Source organism: Pimephales promelas, chromosome 2 (genome assembly GCF_988280905.1).
Source record: "Pimephales promelas chromosome 2, fPimPro1.hap1.1, whole genome shotgun sequence".
In the NCBI taxonomy this organism is placed as follows: Eukaryota; Metazoa; Chordata; class Actinopteri; order Cypriniformes; family Leuciscidae; genus Pimephales; species Pimephales promelas.
This window is the reverse complement of record NC_142770.1, coordinates 26,778,011-26,798,867: the sequence shown is the minus strand read 5'-3', so window position 1 is coordinate 26,798,867 and position 20,857 is coordinate 26,778,011. Positions and strand designations below refer to the sequence as shown.

The following is a 20,857-nucleotide window of genomic DNA, read 5'->3' as shown; positions in this document are numbered from 1 at the left end:
GTTATGAGCTAATGTGAACAAAAGCTTTATAGCATTATTAAGAATTTCATATTACCTGGGCTGATGTGACCTCTGAATGACCCTCTGATGTTTTCCTTGTTTTGCGTATTTTTGGTTGGGGCACTACTTCTGGTGGATCAAAATACTTTGAATGATGTTTCACTGATCTTTCAGATAGGGATCTCTTGGCCCATTGCTCCTCTTGTTGGTCAATGGTCTGTTGCTTTGGAGATTCAACTTAGACTACCAAGATTATGCATCATCTGATGTTGTGTATACCTTCCTTGCAGAGAGTTAAACATCTTTGTAATGAAATCAGCTGGCCACAGGAACCTCTTTCTGTGTAATATGTGATTCTTCACGATTGAGAACCATTGCTCCACATGGCAATTTGTCTTCCTTGTTTTGATTTCTTTAGGTCTCTCTTTGGAGAATCTGCTCAGGTCCCCAAGCAACAAGCCACTCCAAAGGGGGAAAATGCCCATGTAATTGGTCATGAGGAAATTGATGATCCCTGGGCAGTAGAATTCATTATTTGTGCCACTCTCAGTCTGTGTGGACCTGTTCTTCTCTAGAACACCATTGAATAAGCGTGTGAAGGGAGATGTGCCACATATTGTATTGATGTTGCTGCTCCTCTCCATGTCTTCCACGTATGGTGGAAGTGTTTCAACCATAGTAGTAGGACTGGACTTCAGGATTTTTTGGTCCAGTGTGTTCTTTGCTGCCATAACTGCATTGGACTTGTTTGCTGACATGAACAACAAAGCCATATCCTGAAAGTGGTTAAGTGCTTCTTGTAGGGTGGTGCTGTTAAGAAGAAGGCCAAAACAATAGGTGGCATATTCCTTTACAGCATACTCGCCAGTTTTCTTAGAAAATCCTTGAGTTACAGCCTTTATTATATGAGAAGAACAAAGATGGATCACTTTGAAATTGAATGAAATTTTCACTTTTTGGCTGACAATCAAATGTGCTCTGTTTAAGTAGGATGAGACGTTTTCTTTATTGAAGGCCAGAAGGACACTACCAATGAGTGCCCAACTAAAATCAGTCTCAACCTGGTGGACCTTCCGTGTTGTTATCTGGCCCAGTTGTCTCTGTGTTTCCATCTGCCAAAATGTGAGAGTTGGTATGGAGTGCTCATTTGATACGAACTCAGACACAGGAAGAGGTGGCTTATCCTTCCCCTTTCCAGGGAGAACAAGAGCATAATAGAGGATCCTTTTGGTTTGATTCGGGATGTGTGACATAACACTGCCTGTAGCATCTAGATGCAATGTGACTGGGGCTGAGTTTTTAAATGATCTGCCAGTATTCGTAGGCCACAATCTGTGTACAAGTGGACACCAAATGGGTCTACTTGTAAGTGTTGAATATAGCCTGCCACTTGAGAAATAGTACCACTGCACTCCTTCATTATCTTCTGACAGAGCATCATCTCCATGATAACATCATCGTGGAGTCTGGTGCTTTTCCTGACTTCACTAGATATTACCCTTAAGACATCCATAGAAAGGCATCTGGAGATGTTGCCAGCCAAGATCTCGTCTGGTGGTGTGTTTCTCAGTGATTTATAGTAATGCTGGCTTACTCCTTTTTCTAATGCTGCAGCAATTTTGCCTCTTTTGGTGAATTTGGCATTTCTGAATTTTACAACTTTTTCTTTGTGGGTCACTTCGCCAATTCGTAAAACATGGATGTCAATTTGCTTCTGGCATGGTTTGGGCTTTGTATGAATGGTAAATTTGTATTTTGCTGATCTTCAATCTTCAAAAGTACAGTTGGCAAGTGCCTTGTAATAAGGTGCTCTTTTTTTACGACTTTTCCTGCATTTTACATGCTGATATTTAAATGCCAGTACACAGCAGGGATTTACTTTTGTGAATGCTTCATACAAGACATCTGTCCAGGGCTGTTGTAACTGAGTTAGGCCTGCATGTGGCTTTATTTTTTTCCAGGTTTTTGTTTTTATGGCCACTACAAAACTCTTTGGACCTGGTCTTGTTTTCCTCCATTTTCCCGTGTCTGTCTCATCATCATCATCTTCGTCTGCAATTTTGTTTCTGTCTCCAGCCTCATCTTTCCTGTCACAAGTGTGATTCTCGTCCCTTCTTTCCTCGGTACCGATCAGCCTACTGTGCCCTGAAGTCGTATCATCATCCTCATCTTCGTCTGCACTTTTGTTTCTGTCTCCAGCCTCATCTTTCCTGTCACTAGTCTGATCCTCGTCCCTCCTTTCCTCGGTACCGATCAGCTTACTGTGCCCTGAAGTCGTATCATCATCCTCATCTTCACTTTTGTTTCTGTCTCCAGCCTCATCTTTCCTGTCACTAGTGTGATCCTCGTCCCTCCTTTCCTCGGTACCGATCAGCTTACTGTGCCCTGAAGTCGTATCATCATCCTCATCTTCGTCTGCACTTTTGTTTCTGTCTCCAGCCTCATCTTTCCTGTCACTAGTATGATCCTCGTCCCTCCTTTCCTCAGTACCGATCAGCCTACTGTGCCCTGAAGTCGTATCATCATCCTCATCTTCGTCTGCACTTTTGTTTCTGTCTCCAGCCTCATCTTTCCTGTCACTAGTGTGATCCTCGTCCCTCCTTTCCTCGGTACCGATCAGCTTACTTTGCCCTGAACTTTTTTTATTAATAATATTCTTATTTTCATCTTTATCACCAGTGCTGTTCCTGGCATCTTCACTGTCACAAGTATAGTCTTCATCCCTTCTTTCCTTTGTCCCTTCACTTGCCTCATCAACTTCATAATTTTTCTCAAAATTTTCCCTATCTTTAAATAAATAAAAAATAATAATAATTTGAGTCAATCCCTAATTGCATTTTCTCTAATTGCTTAATAGCTTGCATTTTACTATTACTATTATAATGCACATATAGATGCCTTATTCTGCATGACCATATTCTTACCCTAACCATAACATCCCTTAATTCTAAACTTAACAACTTCTATCAATAAGCATTTATTGCTTGAGTAATAAGACACTAGTCACAAGCTAATAAATACGATGGTAATATGCTGTAAAAGTAGTTTATTATTAACTAGTTGCCTATTAGCATGCCATTACCTTCATAATTATTATGTAACTAATGTCTTTCTGAACAAACATGTACTTACACACACTTACTTCCACTATATATATATATATATATATATAAACACATAGTTACTGCCAATATCAATATATATATAGCATTTACACGATTGATGCTTGTTATTTTGATAGTGGCAGTAAGTGCTTGTGTAATAAGACATTAATTACAGGGTAATAACTATGATGGTAATAAGCTATGTGTGCTTAGGCCAAGCTGCTTAATTACTTATGGCACATGGCTCAGCTAATGTCAGGCTACATGAAAAAAAAAAGTTAAGCTAGGTACTATATACTAGGTAGCAATATATTTATATTTAGCTATCCCCTAAACCCGAGAACCCCCTAAAACTGAGAAAAATACATACTCAAATAAATATGATATTTACCAGAACTGCCTGTTTGAAGCACCTGTTCTCGAACACCTTTTCTGTCCTCGGTCCAAACAGTTTGCAGCCATTTAGCCAGTTTCTTGTCTGGTGAGTGGGAGTTGAAAACGGCTACAGCAAGGGTGGACCACTTTACCTGTCCTTTTCCCACACCATGTCTGAAAAATGTCTGAATAATTTTTTTTCTGCCACCAGCCTTTGTCCAAAGATCATTTTCTTTTTTGTGTTTCCCTTTTTTATATCTGGCCATGATGCCTATAACTGCAGTATGCTAACAACATGCAAGTCTTTCTTAACTGACTGTTGAGCCCCTCCCCCATTGTATATCAACGGGGGAGGGGCTCAGAGTCAATCAAGACAGTTTCTAGAACTCAGAAGTCCCTCACCAGGTCATATGACATTATAAATTTTATTTATAAATATCAAAAATCTAAAAGGTGTTCATCATACTCATTGCACATGAGACCTGGGTGAACATTGTACAGTATGTTTTATGACTGTAAGTCATTGTCTTCAAATGCTATTGAGCTTTAAATATTGTCATATTTTGTGTATGATCCCATACAGTAGTGAAATATCAATATTTACATATGATTTAAACGTTTATTGTTATAAATATCAAAAAACTAAAAGGTGTGCATCATACCTGAGACCTGGGTGAACATTTTACAGTATGTTTTATGACTGTAAGTCATTGTTTTCAAATGCTATTGAGCTTTAAATATAGTCATATTTTGTGTATGATCCCATACAGTAGTGAAATACATATCAATATTTACATATGATTTAAACGTTTATTGTTATAAATATCAAAAAACTAAAAGGTGTGCATCACACATGAGACCTGGATGAACATTTTACAATATGTTTTATGACTGTAAGTCATTGTTTTCAAATGCTATTGAGCTTTAAATATTGTCATATTTTGTGTATGATCCCATACAGTAGTGAAATACATATCAATATTTACATATGATTTAAAAGTGTATTGTTATAAATATCAAAAATCTAAAAGATGTTCATCATACCTGAGACCTGGATGAACATTGTACAGTATGTTTTATGACTGTAAGTCATTGTCTTCAAATGCTATTGAGCTTTAAATATTGTCATATTTTGTGTATGGTCCCATACAGTAGTGAAATACATATCAATATTTACATATGATTTAAAAGTGTATTGTTATAAATATCAAAAATATAAAAGGTGTGCATCATACCTGAGACCTGGATGAGCATTTTACAGTATGTTTTATGACTGTAAGTCATTGTCTTCAAATGCTATTGAGCTTTAAATATTGTCATATTTTGTTTATGGTCCCATACAGTAGTGAAATACATATCAATATTTACATATGATTTAACAGTTTATTGTTATAAATATCAAAAATCTAAAAGGTGTGCATCATACCTGAGACCTGGGTGAACATTGTACAGTATGTTTTATGACTGTAAGTCATTGTCTTCAAATGCTATTGAATTTAAAAAACGTTTATACCAAATATCGCATGTATCTTTAGAGACGGTCCCTAAATATGCGAATATCGAACGTCCAACGTCAAACCAACTTCATGCCAGCGTGCTACATTTGCAGCAGAGGTGTGGGAGAAGATGGTAGCATAGCCGAAACCAAAGAAATATAGTTTGGCTTTCTCACCCCAAATGCCAAATGGATCTTGATCAGCAGTGGCAGCACGGTTAGTATTTTTACCAGCATTTGTTGGTACATCGCATATGAACAGTCCAGACATAAGCACCAAGATGCAACAGGTAGTTAAGACTGCCATAGTGTAGTTGTCATACTCATGTTTGCAGTTTCTCTTTTGTTTGAGAAAGCATTTGTTGTTATAATACTGTATAAAAAAGCATTATGCCAAAACTTTAAAATACCAATAGGCTTGTTGCATAAACAGAATGTTCGATATTTCCGGGTTGAAACGGTAGGCTGGACGACTTCAGGTTACGTTGACGTTACTCCTGTCAGACAGAGCGAGAGAGTGATAGCTTAGTTAGACAGCAATTATGAGTTTCTCAAAAGTAAAAGAAAAACGAATTAAATTACAGCGTCAATCCAGACGAACGTCTTTACACTGTTGTGTGCCGATGTGTGGAAATTCGTCGAAATACAATGGAACGATTAGTTTTCATCGCTTCCCTGTGGATCTTGAGGTAAGATCAAAGTGGCTAGTCAAGATCCGCAGGGATAGCTTCACTCCAACTGAGTTGTCATTTCCTTTTTGAGGATTTTGTTACAACGATTGGGGGGTGGGGACGACTGAAGAAAGGCAGTGTCCCTTGTTTGTTTGCGTGGAATGAGTTCAGCGTACCGGCACCTCGGCTTAATGTCTGGCAACGTCGGCCAAGGCCTCCTTCCCCTGACCTACAGATAGAGTCTGACAACGAGGTGGTCACAGAGAAGGAAGTTGTACATCGTGATCACGCCTACTGTGTCACCCCCACTACTGCACTTGTCACACATCAGCTGGCAGATGAAAACAAAGCCCTGAGGAGAAAGGTAGAGGAGCTGCAACAAGAAGTCATATCATTGCAACTGCTGTCTCGATTTGGCCTCCAACACCTCCAAGGATCTGATGAGGATATTCGTTTTTACACAAGGTTGGTCCATGCTATTATGCAATTGTATGTAGTAGTTAACTCTGTGTGTCTGGGTTGCAGTGGGGGTTATAGTACTGAAAATCTATACTAAATTTAAAGTACAATTACTCCCTTTTAATGTACTCGAGTAAAAATAAAATTTTCTTTTTGAGAAACCGAAGTAAAATTTTAAAAAGTATGTTGTTCCATGTCAGTCATCATTTCGTATTATTATGAACACAAAGTTTTAAAGTGATTATAATTTCATTGCAGATTTGCATCATACAAGCATTTCCAGGCCTTTTGGCAATTGGTGGAGCCTGCTGCAACAACTAAAATGGTCCGGATCACCAGTGTCCATGCTGCCTCCAAAGAACCTAGCCTTCTGAGACCATCAGTAAGTTATGTTTTTAGTTTTAACATTTGTTACAGTTTACTTGACAAATCTTGAATGTCAAAGGCTCCAGTATTAATCAAGGGTGTTTTCAGATGATTTGTTAGGGCGACATACATTAATACTACAAGTTATTTCTACTGTGTTATGTGTTTTTGTTTTTTTAACAGAAACTAGCACCAATAGATGAGTTGCTGCTTTTCTTGATGCACCTTTCTGTGGGCCTGCATTTGAGGGACCTAGCCAAACGCTTCAACATCCATACCACCACAGCAAGCAGAATAATTACATCGTGGACACATTTCCTCTATTATCTACTGGGTTCCATCCGCCTGTGGATACCACCTGAGGAAATAAAGGCTCATCTACCACCTGAGTTTGCTTTGTTCCCAGACACACAAGTGGTGCTTGACTGCACAGAAATATTTTGCCAAACTCCCTCTTCTCTTCTTTTGCACAGCGAAGTCTACTCCCCGTACAAGTCACACACCACTTTCAAGGCCATGATTGGCATTGCACCTCATGGTCCCATCACTTTTGTGTCACCTCTGTATGCAGGTTCCATGAGTGACCGGGAAATTTTTAAGCAGTCAGGAATAGCCAAACTCCTCACACCAGAGATGGCCATCATGGTCGACAAAGGCTTTCTTGTGGACAATCTCTTTCCTGGAAAGGTTTACTGACCTGCTTTCCTTGCAGGAAACAAACAGATGACCAAAGAGGATGTCCAGCAGACACAGTCTATTGCCCGTGTGAGAGTGCATGTTGAGAGGTGCATCAGGCGAGTAAAAGAGAACAAACTGTTTGATAAAGTAATTCCTCTGTCAGTGTGTGGGAGCATTGACCAGTTGTTCACCGTCGCTTGTCTCTTGGTGAATTACCAGAATGGTCCGCTGGTTAAGGCATGGGCAACACAGAAATGAATGGTCTAGAATTTTTATCAATCAGTTTACAATCAGTTCCAATTACTTTGTTCAAGTTTTATTGTTCAAAAGAACAATAAAACTTGAACAAAGTAATTGGAAGTGACTGTAAACTGATTTCCCGGTAAAAAAATTTCCCGGTTTACAAATCTATACAAAACTTGAACTGGTACTGTATGTTTACAAACATCCAAAAATGTGGAATCTATACTTGGAATCTATACTATCTATATCTTTGTAAATGCACTTACACACTCACTCTCTCTCTCTCACACACACACACGCACACACTTACTCATTTGTTATTGCTGTTAAATTCATTCAATTTTGATGGTCATGTATTTTTACCCAATATGTAATATAATTGTTCATTTCTATTCATTTTTGTTTTGTTGGATATAGTAATAGATGATTGAAATAAATAACATCTTAAAACTCCAATATTTCTCTTTGTAACATTTTGTTCAGATTTGATTCTAATCATAACGTTACATTATTGAGAAACTTTTTTTCTGTACGAAAAATGCTCAATTTTGACTATTTTTAAAAACATTTAGATGTGAATCCAACTTGTGAAAATATATCTTTCAGGTAGTCAAATAATATAATGGAGTCATATAGCTGTAACGCTTCAGGCAGACCTCAAAGTTTAATATTCCAACAGGCCAACAATCGAAACAGTGTGCATGAACACAAACAATGACCCGCCAGTGAACAGAAAAACCAAAGACAGATAATGACAAAGACAACAGGTGATGATGATGACTGAAACACAGGTAAAGGTGGTGATGACGATGATGATGATGATGAACAGGTGATGTTAATGATGACGGAGGATCCTGGGTTAATTGATTTTTGATTGATAAATAATTGATTGATAATTGATTTTTTTAAACTATTTTCCAAAAAATGGGCATAAATGTTACATTAAGCTATTTAAAATGATCCATGTTATCCCCATGAATAAAAACCATAGCAAATTAACAAACAGTAAAAGTACCTGAACTGATTTAATTTAATAAATACATACAAAAATAGAACTGATTTACTGTAAATTATTCTAAGAGTAACAGTAAATAGTAACAGTATCTATTTCAAACACACAGGCATGTAAAAATAAAAAAAGAAGTGATCCCCCTTCTCCCTAATGATTTGTGCGACCTCTGCATCTTTGTAAATTCTTTGGATGACCATGTCATCCTCTGCAAAGACCACAAAGTCACACCACTCCATTCCGCTTATTAGAAGCTGCCCTTGGACCTGCCAGTAGTAGCTGTGCTGCCGTTTTAATTTCATTGTGTTGCCATCCAACTTCAAGTACTTGCAATCAACATAGCTCTTGCAATTTGGACATTTAATCTCAACCAGACCATAGGGAGGGTTTTCGGTTGGGTCAAATACAACCCCGTCAGGAGAAGACCCTAACCAGGGGGCATCAGGGTGGATGATAAACCCACAGGGCCAATAGTTTGTGTTCTTGACCCTGCAGTACTCCTCAATGGCAACAGGTTCAAGTACCAGGCCCCTCTTCATGGCAGCAGTTTGAACAGTGCCCTTCCAAATCCTCTGAGCGAGCTGCTGTGCTGTACTCCCACCTTCGAACATGGCACAATTCTCTGAAGTGTGAGGATGTTATCCGTGGTCGACGAACCCGATGCCACTCTGCAGACAAGCTCTGGTCCCGCGTGGAAGCCTCCACCTGTCTGGCCATTTCACTACTTGTCTGCAGGGAGACAAAATGAAGTTGTTGTTGTTCACTGCAAACAAATTGACAGGTTGTAGGCTCCAACTTGTAATCAGCCAATGGCAGAATTGGAGGTGGAGGTGCATCTGAGTGCAACTGGATGGTCCTGGTGGGTGCTACTGGGTGCTGAGAGGCAATGGCACTTCCTTCCTGCACTTCCTCTAGTGCTGACTGGACTAGCGGAACATCAGAACTTATGGCCATGGTGGTGATGAGTGGTGCCAAGGTCGCAGGGAAATCACTATACACCTCAGCCACTTTGAGCATGTCCACATCTGGCAGTTCTCCCCTCAGTGCTTTGTAAAGTGTGCTCCTGTGTACAAGGTAACATACTGTGTTTCAGATGTGCTTATTATCATATTTAAATCATGATTTATCTAAATTATAGAAATATGATATTACCTCACACCATTTCCAACCGTCTTTTGCTTGGGTTTGGCTGCCAACACGACCATGTCTCTGACCCGGCCTGGCTTCACACCCTGTTGATAGTAATAGTCTTTAATGAAAGCAAGCTTTGCACACATAACAATTCAGCTGACTGACTACACTATGAAACAGTGTGGAAAATTTTGCTCTAAGACTTACCATAGACCTTGGCTTGTGCCAGCGTTGCTCTGTTTCAGCTATAGATTGTATAAGCTACGGGGTTTTTTTCCAGATGCGATCCAGGTATACAACACCGAGTAAGAAGTGACGAAAGATTTAGCTGACAGGGGATTTCCCATCACTGTCATTCAGCCTCCTGGGACACTGATGGAGCGAATTCAACGTCTCACCTGGCGCACGGCTGGTAAAAGAGCAGAACGAGGCCGCACCAGAGACAAACCAACCTACAAGGAAAAGCTTCAGTTTCACCTCTAACGGTACCCCGATCATTGATTCTATTAAGTTGTTTTTATTGTTGTTGTTTTTTTTTTCTCCGAAATAGTTTGAGCCGTTTATAGTTTTCTGACACTAGTGTATCACCTACAAGAAAAGTATCAATGAATGTCGGAGGACAGCTGTTGATCTGACACATGAGCGCAAGCTGTATTGCCAATGTGATCAGAAAAGCGGGCCCTTCCCTATTGGACTGTGAAGGTTTTCCCTCAGGGCCGTTCTGTTTCGGCTCATCCGTGGTCAGAAAAGAGACCTCTTTATTGGAAGTCTTTGAAGTTTTTGTTTTGTTAATGGTTCTTGATTGTTCTCATTTTGTTTTGAGTGTTCAACTGCTGTGCACTGCAGTAAAGGGGGTGTCTGCTCATTTGCTGAATCATAAGAATGGTTGTAAGATAAGGTGTATGTTAAATGGAAAATATATTAAATAATATTAAGGTGATCTCTTTCAATGTGAACGGGGTACTCAATCCAATTAAAAGAAGCAAAATCTTCTCAAAACTCAAAAAAGAGAATGTTCAAATTGCTCTCTTACAAGAGACACATCTTACACAGGTAGAACACAGCAAGCTGATTAGGTCTGGCTTTAAACATGTTTTTCCATCCTCTTATAAATCTGGCCATAAGAGAGGAGTGGCAATACTAGTATCAAAACAAGTACATTTTAAACTTATATCTACTATCATGGACAAAGAGGGTAGATATGTCATGATTACAGGAAATTTAGAGGGCTCCCTAGTTACTTTCCTCAATGCATGCTCCTCCAGGATCCGATTGGTCTTTTTATAAAAATATATTTGATTTAATGGCTATTAAAGCACAGGGGATTACAATTTGTGGAGGGGATTTCAATGTTAGGTTAAATCCTAGATTAGATTCTTCTGGGAGTTTTTCAAGTCAACCTAAACCTATAAGTAAGAAAATGAATGTGATCATGAAAGAGCTGGGAGTAACAGATGTGTGGAGATATCTTAATCCCTCTAGGCGGGTATATTCCCATTTCTCTTCACCACATTTAGTTTATTCTTGAATTGACTATTTCTTTATCTTTAGTAAAGACAGAAAGAGGATAAAGAGCTGCGAGATAGGAACAATAGATCTCTCTGACCACAGTCCTGTCTACTTGACTTTCGAATTGAATAACAAAGCAAGGACTACGCTCTGGCGTTTAAACGCTAGTATTTTAAATGGACTTACAGAGCAGATGAAGGCAGAAATTAACACATACTTGGAAAATAATGACAATGGGGAGGTTTCGCCACCTATCCTCTGGGATGCATGTAAAGCGGTGATGAGGGGGAAAATTATTGCCATCACTTCGCTACTCAAAAAGACCAGGCAGGAGAAACTTAATAAATTACAGGAACATCTAGAGCAGTTACAAAGACAACACATGAGGAATTTGGACTCCAAGGTGAAAAAAGAGATTAAAAAGACTCTTAATGATTTGTACATGCAAGAAGTACAGAGAAAGTTTATATTTACTAAGCAAAAATACTACGAAGTGGGAGGCAAATCTTCTAAACTCTTGGCATATAGATTACGCAAACAACAGGCGGAAAATTCTATCCACAGGATCCGTAATCCTACTACCAAAAAAATAGAAAATGGCTTGGATGAAATTCGTAAAAATTTTGAATTTTTTTACAAGAATTTATACTCCCAGAGGAAAATAGATGAAGACTCTCAGGGGACAAAAATACTTGATTCTTTGAATCTGCCTACAATCTCTCCAGAGAATAACAATAGACTATCTGAAATAACGGAAGAGGAGTTGAACATAGCTATTAGGAGGTTGAAAGTAAACAAGACTCCAGGCACTGATGGATTCATCTCAGAATGGTATAAATCCGTTAGAGAGCCATTGTCCCCTATGTTACTTGCCACCTTCAATTGGATATTAAAAGGTGGGGTGGTCCCTCCCTCATGGAGGGAAGCCATTATTTCAGTTATATCGAAGGAAGGTAAAGATAAAACTGAGTGTGGAAATTACAGGCCTATCAGTGTCTTAAATTTAGATTACAAACTATTTACATCCATTCTGGCTAGAAGATTAGATGTAATTATTCCAGAACTTATTCATCCAGACCAGACTGGGTTTGTCAGGCTGAGACAAACTCAAGATAATATTAGGCGTTCTCTACATATTATGAGCTATATAACTAAACACAATGTTGAAGCTTTATAGTCGGATTAGATGCGGAAAAGGCATTTGACTCTGTTAGGTGGAAGTACCTCTTTATGGTTATGAAACGATTTGGGTTTCCCCAATCTTTTATTAATGTGATTCAAGCATATGATAAACCACTAGCGAGAATCAAGGTGAATGGTGATCTTTCTAATCAGATTACTCTAGAACGAGGAACACGTCAGGGCTGTCCAATTAGCCCTATTTTATTTGTCCTATTCATAGAACCCCTTAACCAGTGGATAAGGCAAAATGACAAAATTATAGGTATAGAAATGGGGACAGGAGTGCACAAGGTAGCTGTCTTTGCAGATGACATTTTAGTTTACTTAAAACAGCCAACCCAGTCTTTTCCAGAATTGATGTCACTTCTCGAGACATACGGTTCATTTTCAGGCTATAAGGTGAACATACAGAAAACCCAGGTTCTCTCATTTAATTATAAGCCACCTGGTTTCATTACCAGGAGTTTTTGTCTCAACTGGGATTCAGTTTCCATGAGATATTTGGGAGTAATTTTATCAAAAGATACATCACGATTATTTCAAGTTAATTTTGCACCTCTATTTTCAAAAATTAAAACTGAAATATCTAGATGGAATCTTATCCCCTTTTTAAGCATGAGCTCTAGGGTCGAATCAGTCAAGATGAACATTCTACCGAGACTTTTATATTTATTTCAGTCTCTGCCAGTGAATATACCAATACAACAGTTCATAGAATGGGATAAATTGTTTTCAAGATTTATCTGGAAAGGGAAGAAACCCAGAATTCGATTTAAAACACTTCAGCTATTGAAGGGAAAGGGGGGAATGGCACTACCATGTTTGAGTGATTATTATTATGCTGCCCAGATCAAACCCCTGGTGTATTTATGTAATCCAGCATACCAATCTAGATGGAAAGAAATAGAAAGTGTCATATCTCAGGATGTTCCAGTTCAGGCAGCTTTGGGTGATATTGGACTGATAAATAATTTATTAACTATAGATAATCCTTGGTTAAATGTATCTAAACATTTGGAAGAAGATAGGGAAATTACGTGATGTGAAAGATTCAATGGTATTGCTGCGCTGGTGTGCCTATGATACGGATTGTTCCTAATAAAACAGATAACAGGTTCAAAAGGTGGACAACTAAAGGCTTAACTGCCTATTGTACATTTATGAACAAGGGGAATCTCCAGAGCTTTCATATGCTTAAAGGAAATCATGGGCTGGAGAACCAAGACTTTTATAGATATCTACAACTGCGCCACTATTTAGAACATGCTAAAGGAGATGTGTTAAGGAAAGCAGAAAATGGGTTGTTAAAGGTTTTTTTTTTAGCCTATCAATCAGATGTCTGTAAAAACATAATCTCAAAGCTATACGGTGGGCTACAACAAGCTAGGCCGGTTGACACATTATACATAAAGATTAGATGGGAGCGAGAAGGTAATCTGAGTCTTACGGTAGAGGAGTGGGAAAGTATATGCGAGTCACAATGGAAAACTACACATTCTTTGTTCTGAAGAGAGTTTGCGTGGAAAGGTGTTTCTAGGTTTTTTTCTACACCTGCCCAGATTAAGCAACAATCATCCAATTGCTGGAGAAGTTGTGGGTTAGACAAGGCAAATCACTTTCATATTTTTTGGAGTTGTTCTTCCATTAATCAATATTGGTACGAGATACATACTTGTTTAGAAATAATTTTTAAGATTCAAATTCCTTTCAGATTTGAGGTGATGTATTTGGGTTTGATTAGTAGCGCTTTTCCAAACAAATACCTGTTCAGAATCCTAACTATAGCAAGCAAGAAAGCAATTACAAGAAAGTGGCTGCAACCAACTTTGCCTACTCTCGAAGACTGGAAGAATATAGTGCATGATATCTTTACAATGGAGAAGCTAACCTATGCTCTAAGACTAAAGTCCCAGTTGTTTTCAGTTCTATGGAGAGATTGGATTGATTATATAACCCATATACAACCAGATTTAGGTTAATTGAATAAAATAAAGACAGTTGCGATTTAGTGACCTTGGGCAGACACTTTAAAGGAATTGGGTTAAATGTGTTGCAGTAGTGGTAATTTATTTATTTATTATTTTATTATTATTATTATTATTTTTTTTTTTATTATTATTATTATTTTTACTCATATAGGTATTGTATATTTGCTATTCTTTAAATGTATAAGAATGTATCCCTTGGGTTCAAGTCATTCAATACTTTATTGTAACAAAGAATACCTTTTTGTGACAATCTGTATACTATGCTTATAATGTCGGTGTTTCTCTATACTGAGTAATTTATTTATTTATATTTTGTCTGTTTTGATTGTGTTTTGTTGATGTTTTGTTCCCTTTTTTTGTTGTTGTTTTCTTGCTTGTGGAAAAATAACGAAAATAAAGAATATAAAAAAAAAAAGAAAATTGTTTAGCGAAACCTAGCAGTAGCTCGTGGAGTTCGCCATGTTTGCTGACACCGAAGTCAGATGGTTCTTCTCGTTTGTGTACGAATTTCAGAAAGGTTAATGCAGTCACAGTCCCAGACTCGTTTCCATTGCCCCGTATGGAAGACTGCATAGATACCATTGGTTCTGCTGTCTTTATCACCAAGCTGGATCTTCTTAAGGGATACTGGCAGGTCCCGTTGACTGAGAGAGCATCTGATGTATCAGCATTTGTGACTCCAGATCACTTTCTCCAGTACACCGTGATGGCTTTTGGCATGAGAAATGCCCCAGCCACATTCCAAAGGCTCATGAACATAGTGTTGGGAGGTGTACCCCAGTGTAATGTGTATTTAGATGACATACTGGTCTATTCAAATGATTGGGAAAGTCATGTGGCGAGCTTAGCAATTGTGTTTGAACGGCTTGCTAAGGCAGCATTGACGCTTAACCTAGCCAAATGTGATTTTGCTAGGGTTACTTTCACCTATCTAGGGAAGCCGGTAGGACAGGGACAGGTCAAGCCGGTGGATGCTAAAGTGGCTGCAGTATTGGCTTATCCCGTTCCTACAAACAGACGAGAGCTTCGACGGTTCTTAGGTATGACAGGATACTACAGATGTTTTTGTAAGAACTTCTCAGTGGTAGTGGCTCCCCTTACTAAACTCTGTAGCCCAGTTATACCGTTTGTATGGACAAAGGAATGTGATTATGCCTTTGACGCTGCTAAGTCCCTGCTGTGCAGTGCTCCGATATTGGCTGCGCCAAATTTTGTTCTTCCTTTTCAGCTAGAAGTGGATGCAAGTGGTACTGGAGCTGGAGCTGTCTTGTTGCAGGTTGGAGAAGATGGTGTGCATCATCCTGTTTCATATTTCTCAACAAAGTTCAAACACCACCAACTGAACTACTCCACTATTGAGAAAGAGACGTTGGCCATGTTACTCGCATTACAGCACTTTGAGGTATATGTGTGTTCCAGTCCATCTCCTGTGACTGTATATACTGACCACAATCCTCTAGTTTTCCTGAATCAGATGTACAATCATAACCAGCGTTTGATGCGTTGGGCTCTGATGGTTCAAGGGTTTCAGCTAAACATCAAACACAAGAAGGGATCAGAAAATGTGGTTGCTGACGCTCTGTCTCGTGGGTGAGATTTATTTTAATCTGTATAAGTACAACACAAGTGATACAACATTGATGAATATAAATGTGTTGGGGAAATTATATGGTGATTTTGTTAACAAAACCCATGGTTTTGGTCTTAAGGGAGGAGGTGTTACAATCATAGGGCATATGTGTTGTGTTGGGTTGGGTTGTGTTTTTTTCCTTCTCTCTTTCAGGCTGCATGTTTAGGTTCCATGAGTGAGTACCAGCAGGCGTTCCCAATGAATGCTCAGTTCCTGGAGGATAAGAAGGCTTGGGTTTGCACACTGCAAGAGCAAGAGAAACGTCCGTGAGCAGAGTACTACCAACCAGTCATTCAAAGAGAAACCTCTGTGAGCAGAGTACCACCAACCAACCAACCAACCAACCAGTGAGTCTGTGAGCAAAGTACTATCAACCAGCCAGACCAACAGAACAGAGAAAAATCCAGTCAACCAGTGGGTTGATCATTGAGTTAGATCCTTGTGAGTCCAGAACGGTGTCTGGAGCTTAGCCTCCTTGGTGGAGAGAGGACTACCTAGCTGTTCATATAGGGTTTGATCTGGTTACTGCAGTTATTAAGTCAGTTTATTGTTGTCTTACACTGTTTATTGTTGTCTTATACTGTTTATTGTCGTCTTAGGGCCGGTTCACATATCGCGTCTTTTGCGCGCTCAAGTTCGTTATTTCAAATGTAGACGTGCGGTATGCGCGCTCATAATGGAAGCGATGCGGTCGCGGTGCGACGCGCTCATTTTTTCCATGCCGAAAAAATGCGCGCCGCGCCGCGTCGAGATAAAAACATCTCAACTTTTCAGAATACCGCAAGCGCACCATACGCACACAATTAGGTCATGTGACAAGAACCAACTGAAGCGCAACCGCCCTGGCGCTTTGGAAAATGGAGAATGCGGCGCGCCCAGCGTTTTCTACGCGTTTTAGGCGCTATATGTGAATCCGGCCTTACACTGTTTATTGCTATTTCCTTCTGAGAGACTAGTTTTGAAGTGGTTTTTATTGTCAATCTTGTAATAAATACACTTCAGTTTGCATTCTAGTCTGACTTCCTGTCCTCTTTTGCCCTGGTTTATTTTTAAATATTGTTGCACCTCCTTTTCCCTGGATTAGCCATCAGGAGGAACGTAACAGTGCCAATAAATACAGCATAATCATTCACAGGATATCTATTTACCTGGCTGGTCTCAGGACTTTCCTCAGGAGTGGTGCCGAAGTCATCTTCCGATGCTCTCACCCTCTTCCTTGGTGTGTCCGTGACGTACTTGCTTGAGTCCCACTCCAGTGTTGTCTTCTCCTTGAAGCGCAGCCTCAAAAAGCTGCCGGTGTTCTAGGGCCTGCTTGGCAGACAAGTTTGTGACATAAAACTTGTCTGCCGTCTGAGTGTCGTGACACATGAATTTTGATATTTTATTTCTGTCCGTTTCTGAATTAGTGAATTTGGCCTAGAAATGGAGGGAATAAAGTAGAAAACATAAGCAGTTTTAGGAGACAACACCAAACTGAATGTCTCTGAAATAGGAACCCCCAAAACGAGAGAAAACACTTACATGGCTGGCGATGCAGGTTCTCACATCGGTGAAGTTTGGATTTCCTTCTAGGCCCATCGACTTCCAAGCGCTTGAAATATGTCACCAGCTTTTTGCAGACATTTGTGGTGGATGTGAAAAAGAAATATTTTGCTGCACTACCACCGGGAAGTCTTTGTCTGATGTTCAGGAAGCGCTGCATCCAGTCGAATTCCTCTCTGGTGAGTGCAATTTGTGCAGGGCCAAACATCTGGTTGGTCTTGTGCTGGAGTATCTGTTGACACACACAGAAAAAAGTTTCAGAACAGAGATTAAACAATTTGAGGTCACCTGATGTCTAAAAAAGAATGTAATACACTCACGTTGATCAGGAATACATTTTCCATTGGGCATTCCTGAGCCTCCTCAACCTCCTTGATGGTCATATTTTGGTAGACCATACATGGCTGCCAGGTAGGCAGATATATGACCATAAAATTCCCACTGATGGGCTGTGGAGGGATCATCACTTTCCAGGAGGGCTATAAACAACACAGACCACAATCTCAGTGTTCATGTTGCACATTTCTTATTCTCTGTCAGTACAATGAGTTAAATGGGTGAAAAAAACTTACTCAATATTTTGGGGATGGCCTGCTTGGCCTGGCTCAGACATTTCAATAGGGTGGCTTTGCTAAGCACCTTTTGTTCTTTAACAGTCTTTACCGCAGTCCGGTGCATGGCAACCTTTCTCTTCAGTGACTTTCTGATGCTCATCATCTCCCGGCGCAGACCAATCAGCACTGTCTTTGACAGTCGATAGGAAGGCGGAGGAGTTTCACATACGTAATTCAAGAACTGAGACATGTTCTGCACATAATACTCAATTGTTGTTTCGTTTTTGTGGGCCTTGCGCAGGGAGGTGACCCACCTGCACACAAACAAACAAACAACAAACGCCCTCTATGAACACTCATTTTTATTATTATTATTATTATATATTTTTTTTAAAACAGCATTAAAAGAGGCACATAATAAGAAAATGACTTACGCATGAATCCTGCTCGTCTCGTTCAGGAAGATCAGGGTGCTCAGTCTCGTCTTACCCTCACTCATGTGTGTTAAGAATTGATTAATTCTATACATTTTGGCATTTACATCGTCAGTATGTTTAGAAGATGGGTCTGGCCCTAATTGGTTGAGCCGAAACTCTTCCGTGATGTTATCTGTGCACAAAGAAAAATGACTTACTTTAAATTATACATTCTGATATCTAGTGCATTTTCAAGTAAGACACAGAGCAGTGATTGGTATTAAATAGTGACTTACTTTAAATTATACATTCTAATGCAGGGGTTGTACTGCACTGCAAAAAAAGCTTTTCTTATAAGTTTTTGCTTAAAAAAATCAAAATCATCTGCTAATGGAACAATAAAAATCATTTTAATTCAAACAAAAACAATATTATTTTTTTATTATTTCCAATTCGCTTAGTTTTGATTTATTTCCCATCTTCATTTAAGACTTTTTAGATATTTGGACTGGAAACAAGACCCAAATACTAAGTAAAAAAAAGCTTTTTCTGCAGTGTGGCAATGACATTTCAGAAAACACGCAGTTAAAACAATGCAAGTGCACTCACTCAGTGTCACCCCATGATCTGGGGGGCTCTCCGGCTCCTGAAAGCTGGGTGGCTGCTAGCTGATGGCCTTGGATGCTGACCTCTTCTTCAACAGACGGTACCGCCGGGTAATGTCGCGCAGGGCAGTGGTCAGCGTGTCAACACATTGATTTAGGTTGCTGTTCTCAAGCCGCAACTTTTCCACCCTCTCATTGCAGTCAGGGTTGCTGCACTCTTCCTCGTCCTCGTTTAAGGGCACATCAGGATCCTCAATTTCTGGAAGCAAGTCTAGAATGCTTACCAAGGGAACCGCTGGGTTAGTGGCCCTAAGTGCTGTAATCTGTGAGAGAATCTTCTTCCTCTTAACAGTCTGGAGTGCGTTGCTCCTTTCAGCACTGGACAGCTCCACGTGGTATTTAAGGTGCCGGTCGATCCTCGTTGTTGACCTGCCACATCCAGAAACAGGGCAAACGCAGTTCCTAACATCCACCCGTTCAGAATTCAAAGAGAGCAGAAGCTTCCGCTCTTCTTTATTCTCGACCTTATGAAAAACCACAAGATGCTGGCTCATCCGAGAATACATCCTGAAACAAAGCTGGCATAATGTAACAGACATTTTCTTTTGAGATTGAGGGGAAAATTTTGCAGAGAAGAATAGCAAGAATGTCTGCTTCCAACAATGCTCAACTCAGTACTGAGAGAACGAGGGAGTGCCTTGCAGAAGCTATGCCAATATAACTTCAAGTAAGCCACTATGTAAACCCCAACTCTGGTAGGGCCAATCACATCGTAAAGAGTCAGAGGGCAAGCTTAACATAATGATGACAGAGTTGCGACGGTCAGAGCAAGCTCGGACATATTCGGTTTGAAGTCGTGCATCCTCGGATGCGGCCGGCGCCGCGCGCGCTGTTACAAAAAAGCTGTGGCGAAATGATCAACTTGTCATATTTGCCGCGCTCGTGCTGTCAAGTCGAGTATAAAGGCTTTACTCTGTGTCAGAGCGCGCTCTGACCGGTATAGGTGCACGGACCTCTCCCGAATCATCTCCACCACCCCGAAGCAGCACTACTCCGGCTCCGTTTCCCTCGTAAGCTGATAATAATATTTAAACATTCTCTATGATATTATTTTTTTAATGACACACTGCCTCTTTCTCTCTCATACATTCTAATTGGATCTTATTAGATGCTTCTAATCCTATTGGACATTCTGATTTAATTTAATGGAATTTCAGTTTGTCATGTAGTACCTTACTGGATTCTTATAGGATCTTATTGGATTCTTAGAATCTTTCATTCTGATTTATTTTCATGGAATTTCAGTTTGTCCTGTAGTATATATTTTTTAAATTCTACATCATTTCTGTACATTGTGCTGCTTTTCCAGGTAATTACAATTATATATTATAAACATTTATGCAGCAAGATCATTTTAATTATTTCGATTTAGAAATTATATACATTATAGATAGATAGATTCATAAATAAAAGAACATAAATACAATTTAGGTAGAATGTCATATAGTCAACACAATAAACGTATTTATTTACACTTTCAGGAACATCATTAAATATTAAATACTGTATATTAAATATATAACATTCAAAATTAAATATATAATATTAAATATTATAAGCATTTATACACCAAGATCGTTTTAATCATTTCAATTTAGAAATTATATACATTTATAGATAGATTCATAAATTTCATTCATTTGACTAGGCATGTGTCCGCCTTTCAGGATCCTTTGCAATTTGCTTATAGGAAGGGTGTGGGGGTAGATGATGCACTGCTATTCATGCTTCACAATATTTATAGTCATCTTGAAACTACTGCCAGTTCCGTTAGGATCATGTTTTTTGATTTTTCAAGTGCTTTTAACACTATACAGCCACATATTTTAGTTAATAAACT

The 20,857-nt window shown here is 39.2% G+C and overlaps 1 protein-coding gene and 2 pseudogenes across 1 annotated transcript; 1 reads left to right on the top strand and 2 right to left on the bottom strand.

The window, feature by feature from the left end:
- Nucleotides 1-233: 233 nt before the first annotated feature.
- On the bottom strand, nt 234-4,542 carry LOC148995891 (uncharacterized; annotated as a pseudogene).
- Nucleotides 4,543-5,622: 1,080 nt separating this feature from the next.
- On the top strand, nt 5,623-7,166 carry LOC148995890 (uncharacterized). Its single transcript, XM_089119171.1, has 4 exons — nt 5,623-5,663; nt 5,817-6,110; nt 6,363-6,490; nt 6,670-7,166. The coding sequence occupies exons 1-4, from the start codon at nt 5,623-5,625 to the stop codon at nt 7,164-7,166; spliced, it is 960 nt and encodes a 319-aa protein (XP_088975297.1).
- Nucleotides 7,167-8,495: 1,329 nt separating this feature from the next.
- LOC148995889 (uncharacterized) lies at nt 8,496-10,029 on the bottom strand (annotated as a pseudogene).
- Nucleotides 10,030-20,857: the final 10,828 nt, after the last annotated feature.

What these genes read in the sequence shown, in the direction of transcription:
- LOC148995890 (XM_089119171.1), top strand. Translation starts at nt 5,623, where the DNA reads ATGGAACGATTAGTTTTCATCGCTTCCCTGTGGATCTTGAG. An exon ending in GCTTCCCTGTGGATCTTGAG is followed by an intron (nt 5,664 to 5,816) that starts GTAAGATCAAAG and finishes GAATGAGTTCAG; the next exon opens with CGTACCGGCACCTCGGCTTA. An exon ending in GATATTCGTTTTTACACAAG is followed by an intron (nt 6,111 to 6,362) that starts GTTGGTCCATGC and finishes ATTTCATTGCAG; the next exon opens with ATTTGCATCATACAAGCATT.